This window comes from Myxine glutinosa, chromosome 1 (assembly GCF_964187855.1).
Source record: "Myxine glutinosa chromosome 1, kmMyxGlut1.1, whole genome shotgun sequence".
NCBI lineage: Eukaryota > Metazoa > Chordata > Myxini > Myxiniformes > Myxinidae > Myxine > Myxine glutinosa.
Window position 1 is genome coordinate 4,213,897 of NC_136261.1, and position 12,411 is coordinate 4,226,307.

Here is a 12,411-nt window from a genome sequence, read left to right on the forward strand (position 1 = left end):
ACATGACCTGTAACCATGTAAAACCGTAACCTGTAAAAACATGACCTGTAAACATGTAAAAACATGATCTGTAAACATGTAAAAACATGACCTGTAACCTGTAAAAACATGACCTGTAAACATGTAAAAACATGACCTGTAACAGGTAAAAACATGACCTGTAACAGGTAAAAACATGACCTGTAACAGGTAAAAACATGACCTGTAACCTGTAAAAACATGACCTGTAACCTGTAAAAACATGACCTCTAACTTGTAAAAACATGACCTCTAACTTGTAAAAACATGACTTGTAACTTGACAACTTTTAACCTGTAAAAACATGACCTGTAAACATGTAAAAACATGACCTCTAAACATGTAAAAACATGACCTGTAACTTGTAAAAACATGACCTCTAACCTGTAAAAACATGACCTCTAACCTGTAAAAACATGACCTCTAACCTGTAAAAACATGACCTCTAACCTGTAAAAACATGACCTCTAACCTGTAAAAACATGACCTCTAACCTGTAAAAACATGACCTCTAACCTGTAAAAACATGACCTCTAACCTGTAAAAACATGACCTGTAACCTGTAAAAACATGACCTGTAACCTGTAAAAACATGACCTGTAACCTGACATGACTTGTAACCAGTAAAAACATGACCTGTAACCTGACCTGTAACCTGTAACAACATGACCTGTAACTTGACATGACTTGTAACCAGTAAAAACATGACCTGTAACTTGACATGACTTGTAACCTGTAAAAACATGACCTGTAAACATGTAAAAACATGACCTCTAACCTGTAAAAACATGACCTGTAACCTGACATGACCTGTAAACATGTAAAAACATGACCTGTAACCATGTAAAAACATGACCTGTAACCTGTAAAAACATGACCTGTAACCTGTAAAAACATGACCTGTAAACATGTAAAAACATGACCTGTAAACATGTAAAAACATGACCTGTAAACATGTAAAAACATGACCTGTAAACATGTAAAAACATGACCTGTAAACATGTAAAAACATGACCTGTAAACATGTAAAAACATGACCTGTAAACATGTAAAAACATGACCTGTAACAGGTAAAAACATGACCTGTAACCTGTAAAAACATGACCTGTAACCTGTAAAAACATGACCTGTAACTTGTAAAAACATGACCTCTAACTTGTAAAAACATGACCTCTAACTTGTAAAAACATGACCTCTAACTTGTAAAAACATGACCTGTAACTTGACATGACTTTTAACCTGTAAAAACATGACCTGTAAACATGTAAAAACATGACCTGTAAACATGTAAAAACATGACCTGTAACTTGTAAAAACATGACCTCTAACCTGTAAAAACATGACTAACCTGTAAAAACATGACCTCTAACCTGTAAAAACATGACCTCTAACCTGTAAAAACATGACCTCTAACCTGTAAAAACATGACCTGTAACCTGTAAAAACATGACCTGTAACCTGTAAAAACATGACCTCTAACCTGTAAAAACATGACCTCTAACCTGTAAAAACGACCTGTAAGCTGTAAAAACATGACCTCTAACCTGTAAAAACATGACCTGTAACCAGTAAAAACATGACCTCTAACCTGTAAAAACATGACCTGTAACCTGTAAAAACATGACCTGTAACCTGTAAAAACATGACCTGTAAACATGTATCGCTGTAATCAGCATTGAGAGGGCTTCCCTGCAACCAATCATGTGACCAGATTCTGTTCATGAACACAATTTCGATATTTTATGACATCATTGACTTGCTCCTGATCCAGTGAGCTCAGGACCCGTGGTGCTATTTTTCTCTCTTCCAATCAGATTCCTGCAGTCCAGCCTGAACTTTATCCCTGTCCCAAACGGTGAGGCTACCGTCATGTCAATGCTCACGATCGCCAAGGTAAACCGACTATTTATCCCATTAGTTCTGTTTCCCTTGTAACAATCCTGTCATTACTTTTTTAATTGTCTCAGCTTTCAAGCCGTATTCAGATGTCCTCTACCATTCAATAAGCTGAAAGATTTGTTCAGACATATTGGATTAATCGACTATTTTTGATGAGACATCTGTTAATCTCTTTCTCGATTACTGATCAATCTCTCTGTTTGTTTGTTTTTCTCTTTCTCTTTCTCTCTCTCTCTCTCTCTCTAAATCCTTTTCAAAATCTGTCTCGAAAATCCTCCCTCTCCAAATCTCTCTTTCCAAGTCTCTCTAAATACCTCTCCCTACATCTCTCACTCTAAATCTTTCTCCAAATCTCTCTCGAAATCCATCTACAAATCTCATCTTCCAAGTCTCTCTCAAAATACCTTTCTCTAAATCTCTTCCCCGACATCCATCTCCCTCCAAATCTGTCTCCCTCCAAATTTGTCTCCCTCCAAATCCGTCTCCCTCCAAATCCGTCTCCCTCCAAATCCGTCTCCCTCCAAATCCGTCTCCCTCCAAATCCGTCTCCCTCCAAATCCGTCTCCCTCCAAATCCGTCTCCCTCCAAATCCGTCTCCCTCCAAATCCGTCTCCCTCCAAATCCGTCTCCCTCCAAATCCGTCTCCCTCCAAATCCGTCTCCCTCCAAATCCGTCTCCCTCCAAATCCGTCTCCCTCCAAATCCGTCTCCCTCCAAATCCGTCTCCCTCCAAATCCGTCTCCCTCCAAATCCGTCTCCCTCCAAATCCGTCTCCCTCCAAATCCGTCTCCCTCCAAATCCGTCTCCCTCCAAATCCGTCTCCCTCCAAATCCGTCTCCCTCCAAATCCGTCTCCCTCCAAATCCGTCTCCCTCCAAATCCGTCTCCCTCCAAATCCGTCTCCCTCCAAATCCGTCTCCCTCCAAATCCGTCTCCCTCCAAATCCGTCTCCCTCCAAATCCGTCTCCCTCCAAATCCGTCTCCCTCCAAATCCGTCTCCCTCCAAATCCGTCTCCCTCCAAATCCGTCTCCCTCCAAATCCGTCTCCCTCCAAATCCGTCTCCCTCCAAATCCGTCTCCCTCCAAATCCGTCTCCCTCCAAATCCGTCTCCCTCCAAATCCGTCTCCCTCCAAATCCGTCTCCCTCCAAATCCGTCTCCCTCCAAATCCGTCTCCCTCCAAATCCGTCTCCCTCCAAATCCGTCTCCCTCCAAATCCGTCTCCCTCCAAATCCGTCTCCCTCCAAATCCGTCTCCCTCCAAATCCGTCTCCCTCCAAATCCGTCTCCCTCCAAATCCGTCTCCCTCCAAATCCGTCTCCCTCCAAATCCGTCTCCCTCCAAATCCGTCTCCCTCCGAATCCGTCTCCCTCCGAATCCGCCTCCCTCCGAATCCGCCTCCCTCCGAATCCCCCTCCCTCTCTCTGAATCCCCCTCCCTCTCTCTGAATCCCCCTCCATCTCTCTGAATCCCCCTCCATCTCTCTGAATCCCCCTCCATCTCTATCTAAATCCCCCTCCATCTCTATCTAAATCCCCCTCCATCTCTATCTAAATCCCCCTCCATCTCTATCTAAATCCCCCTCCATCTCTATCTAAATCCCCCTCCATCTCTATCTAAATCCCCCTCCATCTCTATCTAAATCCCTCTCCATCTCTATCTAAATCCCTCTCCATCTCTATCTAAATCCCTCTCCATCTCTATCTAAATCCCTCTCCATCTCTATCTAAATCCCTCTCCATCTCTATCTAAATCCCTCTCCATCTCTATCTAAATCCCTCTCCATCTCTATCTAAATCCCTCTCCATCTCTATCTAAATCCCTCTCCATCTCTATCTAAATCCCTCTCCATCTCTATCTAAATCCCTCTCCATCTCTATCTAAATCCCTCTCCATCTCTATCTAAATCCCTCTCCATCTCTATCTAAATCCCTCTCCATCTCTATCTAAATCCCTCTCCATCTCTATCTAAATCCCTCTCCATCTCTATCTAAATCCCTCTCCATCTCTATCTAAATCCCTCTCCATCTCTATCTAAATCCCTCTCCATCTCTATCTAAATCCCTCTCCATCTCTATCTAAATCCCTCTCCATCTCTATCTAAATCCCTCTCCATCTCTATCTAAATCCCTCTCCATCTCTATCTAAATCCCTCTCCATCTCTATCTAAATCCCTCTCCATCTCTATCTAAATCCCTCTCCATCTCTATCTAAATCCCTCTCCATCTCTATCTAAATCCCTCTCCATCTCTATCTAAATCCCTCTCCATCTCTATCTAAATCCCTCTCCATCTCTATCTAAATCCCTCTCCATCTCTATCTAAATCCCTCTCCATCTCTATCTAAATCCCTCTCCATCTCTATCTAAATCCCTCTCCATCTCTATCTAAATCCCTCTCCATCTCTATCTAAATCCCTCTCCATCTCTATCTAAATCCCTCTCCATCTCTATCTAAATCCCTCTCCATCTCTATCTAAATCCCTCTCCATCTCTATCTAAATCCCTCTCCATCTCTATCTAAATCCCTCTCCATCTCTATCTAAATCCCTCTCCATCTCTATCTAAATCCCTCTCCATCTCTATCTAAATCCCTCTCCATCTCTATCTAAATCCCTCTCCATCTCTATCTAAATCCCTCTCCATCTCTATCTAAATCCCTCTCCATCAATCCCCAGACGGCATCAGCCCACGGGTCCTAAAATCCTGCTCTGCCGCTCTTTCACTCCCTCGCTCTATTATCTTCACCCTCTCTTTTGCTCAAGGTCATCTGCCATCAGTTTGGAAATCAGCGAACATTACCGCTTTACACAAAAAATGTGCAAAAACAGATCCTTGCAATTACAGACCAATCAGCCTGTTCCCAATGATCAGCAAAGTCATGGAATCCATCATTGCTTCGGATATCAAAACCTTCCTCTTCTCCAATGGCTTGATCTCTGATCATCAATTTGGTTTCAGACCAGGTCATTCTACTCTGGACATGCTGCTTCTGCTGTCTCAACAATGGATGGAGGTCCTCAATGCCAAACAGGAAATCAGAGCTGTCTCCCTTGATATATCTCGTGCCTTCGATACGGTCTGGCACCCCGATCTGCTCACCAAACTCTCCTATTTTTATCCATGGAAATCTCCACGCATGGCTTGCGGACTTCCTCTCTGGTCGTAATCAACGTGTGGTCCTGAATGGAATTCTCTCATCTCCCCTTCCTGTTCATGCTGGAGTTCCCCAAGGCAGTGTTCTGGGCCGTGTGCTTTTTTGAAAGGCTCGTGAAAGAGCTAACATTAATCACACAGAAAGTCACAAAACAAGGGGAGCGGTAGACAAGATGGGGAGAGAGGGGGAAGGACACAAACACAACATTTGAGAGCAGGGACATCGAGCTGTCTCCCTTGACATTTTTCTGGTCTTCATCAATGATCTCTCAGACTCTCTGGAAAATCCTCTCTATCTCTTTGCTGATGACTCCACTCTCTGCCGCTCCATTCCTCATCCCTCAGATCGGCAGTCTGCAGCCTCCTCACTCTCTTCAGACTTTGACAAAATCACAGACTGGTCAAACAAGTGGAACATGTCTTTCAATCCTGACAAATCTCACACTCTTACTATGTCTCTACGAAAACACCGACTGGACAACCCTCCCATCTACTTTCCCAACAATCCTCTCCAAGAAGTTCTGTCACTCAAGCTTTTGGGTGTCACTATCTGCCGTGATCTTTCCTGGGAAAACGACATTTCCAAGCTGGCCTCCAAAGCCAGTCGCCGACTGGGTATCCTCCGTCGTGCAAAGTCCTTCCTTGGCACACCTGAGCTTCTCAACACATACAAGGCTTTCATCCGCAGCTCAATGGAACTGTTCCCCCCTCTGGGCTAATGCTCCTGCCTCACACCGAGCTCGGCTTCATGCTGTTGAAACCAAAGCTTTCAGAATCATTGGAATCTCCCGCGATGAAGCTGATTGTGAGAGCCTTTCACTCACTCACCGCAGGCAGGTAGGTGGTCTTCCTGTCTTCCACCACTCCTCTCTGGCCTTGCTCCCCCAGCTTTATCTGTGCTCTGTCCCCCAAATATTCCTGCAGGTCGCACAAGATCTGCCAGCAACCCTCTTATGGTTAAACTGCCAAAATCAAGACTCTCTGCTCACCTTCACTCTTTCATTCCTCTTTTCTCCCGCCTCTGGAACAAACTCCCTCACTCTCTTCAATCCCACTCCTCCCTCCAGGTCTTCAAAACAGCTGTTCACCACCATCTCTTATCCTCCCCATGCAAAACCTTGATCTTTTCTACCCCCGTTAATTCACCCCAGATCCACTTTTTGTCCCCCGTCGCACCGCGGAGCGAAAGGGCGACTATGGTTTTCCCCTCCTTCCGTGTGTGCGTCCGTCCGCCCGTGCATACGTGCGTGCGGACGTGCGTGCGTAAGCGAAGGACCGAATTCTAATTTGGTGTGTGGGTGCAAATAGGCTTATGGAAGAACCCTATTGAAAATTAGGTCGCCACGTCAAAATCCAAGATGGCCGCCGCCATGTATGTTTGAACCTTGTGAGCAGAATATCTTGAAAAATAAATGAACTACTAACTTCTAATCTGGTGTGTGAGTGTATCTAGGCATAAGGAAGAACGCTGTTGAAAATTGGGTCGCCACGTCAAAATCAAAGATGGCCGCCACCATATATATGTCGGAACCTTGTGAGCGAAATATCTTGAAAAAGTCCATCCGTCCGTGTGTGCGGACGTGCGTGCGTGCGTAAGCGAAGGACCGAATTCTAATTTGGTGTGTGGGTGCAAATAGGCTTGTGGAAGAACCCTATTGAAAATTAGGTCGCCACGTCAAAATCCAAGATGGCCGCCGCCATGTATGTTTGAACCTTGTGAGCAGAATATCTTGAAAAATAAATGAACTACTAACTTCTAATCTGGTGTGTGAGTGTATCTATGCATAAGGAAGAACGCTGTTGAAAATTGGGTCGCCACGTCAAAATCCAAGATGGCCGCCGCCATGTATTTCTGAACCTTGTAAGCGGAATATCTTGAAAAATAAGTGAAGTACCAACTTCTAATCTGATGTGTGTGTGTATCTACACATAAGGAAGAACGCTATTGAAAATTGGGTCGCCACGTCAAAATCCAAGATGGCCGCCTCGCGTCTTCCACTTTGTCAACTCACATCACTTCACCGACGGGGGACCTTGGCGTAACGCTTGTTTGAAATACCGACTTCTCTCCTGGAAGTCCGAGCAATGTCCATGTTTTTTATACGTCTCCCACCCCCCTCCACCCCCCTTCCCAAGCCTCCTCCCCCAAGCCCTCTCCCTCCGAAAGATCTCTCGATGTCCCTGTTCTCTGCTGTTGTACTCGTGTGCTTCCCTCTCTCTCTCCCCATCTTGTCTCCCGCTCCCTTTATTGTAAGTTTTGTCCTTTTTAATTTTTTTGGTGTGATTGATGTTAGCTCTTACACGAGCCTCAATCTTGAGTACAAAATAAATAAAAAGAAAAAATCTCTCTAAATCCCCCATCTCTCTAAATCCCTCTCTATCTCTCTAATTCCCTCTCTATCTCTCTAATTCAGTCTTTCTCCCTCTATCTCTCTTTAAATCTCTCCTTCTAAATCCCTCTCTCTAAATCCTCCATCTCTCTAAATTCCCCATCTCTCTACATCCGTCTTTCTCTCTCCGTCTCTCTCTAAAATTCCCCATCTCTCTAAATCCCTCTCTATCTCTCTAAATCTTTCTCTATCTCTCTAAATCTGTCCTTCTCTCTTTGAATGCCTCTCTCTAAATCCCCCATCTCTCGAAATCCACACCTCCCTCGAAATCCTCCCCTTTCTCTAAATCCACCTCCCCCTCTCTAAATCCCTCTCTATCTCTCTAAATCCATCTTTCTCTCTCTAAATCCCTCCTTCTAAATCCCTCTGTCTAAATCCCTCTATATCTCTCTCTAAATCCTTCTCTATCTCTCTCTAAATCCCTCTCTCTAAATCCACCCCTCTCTCTAATTCCACCCCTCTCTCTAAATCTCCTCCTCTTGCTAAATCCCTCTTTCTAAATCTCACCCTCTCTCTAAATCCACCCTTCTCTCTAAATCCCTCTTTCTAAATCTCCCCCTCTCTCTAAATCCACCCTCCCTCTAAATCCACCCTCTCTCTAAATCTTTCCCTCTCTAAATCCCTCTTTCTAAATCTCCCCCTCTCTCTAAATCCCTTTTTCTAAATCTCCCCCTCTCTCTAAATCCATCCTCTCTCTAAATCCCTCTTTCTAAATCCCCTCTCTCTCTAAATCTTTCCCTCTCTCTAAATCCCTCTTTCTAAATCTCCCCATCTCTCTAAATACCTCTTTCTAAATCCCCTCTCTCTCTAAATCTCCCCTCTCTCTAAATCCCTCTTTCTAAATCTCCCCCTCTCTCTAAATCCACCCTCTCTCTAAATCCCTCTCTCTAAATCCCTCTTTCTAAATCCCCTCTCTAAATCTTTTCCTCTCTCTAAATCCGTCTTTCTAAATCTCCCCCTCTCTCTAAATCCCTCTTTCTAAATCCCTTTTTCTAAATCTCCCCCTCTCTCTAAATCCACCCTCTTTCTAAATCCCTCTTTCTAAATCCCCTCTCTCTCTCTAAATCTTTCCCTCTCTCTAAATCCCTCTTTCTAAATCACCCCGTCTCTCTAAATACCTCTTTCTAAATCCCTTTTTCTAAATCCCTCTTTCTAAATCCCCCCTCTCTCTAAATCTTTCCCTCTCTCTAAATCCCTCTTTCTAAATCTCCCTGTCTCTCTAAATACCTCTTTCTAAATCCCTTTTTCTAAATCTCCCCCTCTCTCTAAATCCATCCCTCTCTAAATCTCCCCCTCTCTCTCTAAATCTCCCCTCTCTCTAAATCTCCCCTCTCTCTAAATCCACCCCTCTCTCTAAATCTCCCCCTCTCTCTAAATCCACCCATCTCTCTAAATTCCCCCCTCTCTCTAAATCTCCCCTCTCTCTAAATCTCCCCTCTCTCTAAATCCACCCCTCTCTCTAAATCTCCCCCTCTCTCTAAATCCACCCATCTCTCTAAATTCCCCCCCCTCTCTAAATCCCTCTTTCTAAATCGCATTCTCTCTATATCCACTAACCCTAACCTAAAATGAACTCCTAAGAAATATAATCTGGCCTTCCATCCTCTTGCCTCATATTCATCTTTTGATCTCAAATCCTAATTTCTTGAGTATATAGTAACAATAACAAATTTTACTTCACTGTTTCAATACTTATGGAGGGCACTTTGTATAAAATAAGGGATGATATGTGATTATTGAGTATACGTGTGTCCGTGTGTATGCATGCGTGTGCGGTTTCAATAAAATTGTGTGACGCAGGTGTGTAAGAAACCACAGGCTGATGTCGTGACACAGCATCTGATGAATTTCCTGATGCAGATGGAAATGTCTGGAGAGATTCTCGGAGTCGCAAATTCAACGTAAGCCTTGGTCGATAATATCGTTTCAGTTTGATTGGCTTAAGGCATCACCATGGAATTTCATGTGAATGGCTTTGTTATTGATATTGGAGTTTTTTTGTCGGGTGACGCATGGGTGTCCTCCATCATTTTGTTGTAATTTGAATGTTGAATGAAATGATTGAAGCATTGCACTGAATGAACTCGGTCTTACTGACTTATGCAGAGACAAGTCCTGTTTGTTCAGAGAAATAAAAATTGTAAAGATGGTGCCTTGACTTTCAACCATCCTTCACTGCTCAAAGGCAATTCATTTCTCTGCCTCTTGAGCCATAGCTAATGTAAGGCCTTAAAGAATTCAGCATAATCATCCATACCCAGAGTGGCTGAGGGGTAAAACTCAAACGTCGTGCAGTAAAAAGTTGTTATGTATAAATGATTCCATACACACCAACAGCTCGGACCACCTGATCAACAAGTTCCTCAACTTGTTACCCTGCGCTTGCGAAGCGAAAAGCGGGGTTAATCATTCTGTTGCGTACGTGTGCCGTGTGCCACACGTGTCTGCATTTTAAAAATTCATTTTCTCGGCAACAGTTGGTGCGATTGACACGAAATTTTACCATAGAAGCGCCTCCGCCTGTATAATTTTTTTTATTCATAATTATGACGTCACAGGTCATGTGGTATGGACGCCATCTTGGAAAAACGTTACACTATATCTCCGAAACCGCTCAATGGAAAAAAATTGAAACATGGCTCATTGTCAAGTACTGCCTTTGGGGAATAAGATTTGTTAATGATGATGTCATTGGTGCCTTCGTTATGACGTCGTAATTAGACAAGTACAACGCTTGATCTGATCAGTATGAAAAAAAAAAAAAATCCTCTGCCGCTGTTAGTCCGATGAACACTAAATTTTCGGAATATGTGCGTCTCCTCCTGTATAATGTTTTAATGATAATTATAACGTCATAGGTCACGTGGTACAGAAGCCATCTTGAAAAAAATGGAAAAAGGTTGCACCTCTATATCTCCGAAACCGCTCCATGGAAAAAATTGAAACATGGCTCATTGTCAAGTACTTCCCTTGGGGAATAATATATATTAATGATGATGTCATTGGTGCCTTCGTTATGATGTCGTAATTCGACAAGTACAACACTTATCTGATCATTGTGAATTTTTTTTCTCAGCAACTATTGGGCTGATGGGCACGAAATTTTCACCATAGGAGCGCCCTCCTCATGTAGAATATTTTAATGATAATCATGACGTCATAGGTAATGTACAGGCGCCATCTTGGAAAAACCGAAAAAGATGCACCTCTATCTCCAAAAACGCTGCATGGAAAAAATTGAAACATGGCTCATTGTAAAGAACTCCATATGGGGAATAGGTGTTAACGATGATGTCATTGGTGCCATAATTATGACGTCATAATTTGACAGGGACAACGCTTAGTCTGATCAGTTTGAAATTTATTGAGCATGATCTATGCAACAATTATTTAGAGAATATAAATTTATGATGTCATCGCTCACGTGGTCTGGCAGCCAAATTGGATCAAAGAAAAAAAATGTTCAAAAACAGAAGAGTTGGCTCGCAACAAGTTGACTGCGCTGAGTAAGTATTCTATGAATACCATCGAGTTGGTTGTAAAAGTGACAGCATCACACATTATATCAAATGTTCATGTTTGTTCCCTTCAGCTAGATTCAATTTTATTTTCTAATCCAGCTTGTAGTTCAGGAATAATTTCTTTCAGATATGTGCTGCCGAATAGTCTGGAGGAAACGCACAACACGATTATGAAATAAAAGGGTATTTTAGTCTTTTGAAATTGGTGTGCTCTGGTGACCGTGGTTGAGATGGAAATGCGGGCAAGGGGGTTAACAAGGGGAGATGTAGAAAATGGGGCAAAATGGATAAGATGATCATGGGGTCCGCAAGGCTAACCCCCGCTATTGCAGGGAAATAGCTTTAAAATGCCTGTTGTTGTTGGTGTGCTCTGGTGCCATCGCCTTATATTCACCGACCTTTCTGGGCTGGCAGGATGGCCCACGGTATGCACACTCCCCTCTAAGCTGTCTAGCCTGGGTTCGAATCCCGACCCGGCTATAAACTGTCATCCCGGTGTTTCACAGGCAGGGAGATTCATCAATGTGTGTGCCGTCCCTGAGATGGACGTTAAACGGGAGTCCCACCTGCTGGCATTAGTTGGTGGACTTTAAAGATCCCACAGTGTCCTTCGTGAAAAGTAGGTGAGTTATCGCTGGCACCCTGAACAAATTACTGAAGATTTCCTTATCATTACGAATGACCTCTTGAGAAGGGTAGGCTGGCTCCCTCTGTCTTCGAAGGAAGTCGCATGTCGAGAGGAGAAGAAAAAGGCAATATCGTGTCATTGCATCAAAGGATGCAACAGAAACTGTTCCTGTGCAAAGACCTTTATAAGGGGTGAGGCCAAATGGTACCACCCCTCTGTCCTTCCTTGACCACAATACTCCTCCACTTCCCTCTGTCCCCTGTCAGCTCTTTCCACTCTCCAACCTCCCACACCTTATTGACATCTCTCCTCACACAATATTTCCATCTCAACCACGGTCTACCTCTTTTCCTCCTACCTTGCTCCCTCAACCTGTCCGCTCTGTTTGCCATTTTCTCTTCCCCCATCAGCACCATGTCACCAACCCACTTCAGGCGGTTTTTTTTTGTTTTTTTTTACCAATCTCCTCATCATGCTCACCTGCATATCAAACTCCCCCCTCAGTTCATTCATCCTCTTTCTACCCATCCTCTTTCTACCCATCCTCTGCATTCCAGCAATTCTCCTGACCCAGTTGTTCTTGCAGACCTGCAACATTTGTTGTTGTGTCTCTGTCAGTGCCACTGTCTCCAGACGTAATGGTAAGCCGTGTGAACTTTCCCTTTCAATGTCCTTGATATTTTGACGGTCACTGGACCATTCCGGTTGCCTGGTTCGAATCCTGTTACCTGATTAACATCAAAGCACATGCAGCAGTCTACCACTTCGAGAACTCCCTGTTGAATCTGCGTACGACCGAGTTGCC

General features: G+C 43.6%; 1 protein-coding gene across 1 annotated transcript in view; it reads left to right on the plus strand.

The window, feature by feature from the left end:
• C1H1orf146 (chromosome 1 C1orf146 homolog) overlaps positions 1–9,609 on the plus strand; it is a 57,094-nt gene extending 47,485 nt beyond the window's left edge. The window contains exons 5-6 of the mRNA XM_078770887.1: positions 1,833–1,911; positions 9,258–9,609. Of these exons, the coding sequence (XP_078627013.1) occupies positions 1,833–1,911; positions 9,258–9,362 (184 nt within the window). The 3' untranslated portion in view covers positions 9,363–9,609. The remainder of the gene's footprint in view (positions 1–1,832; positions 1,912–9,257) is intronic.
• The last annotated feature ends 2,802 nt before the right edge of the window (positions 9,610–12,411 follow it).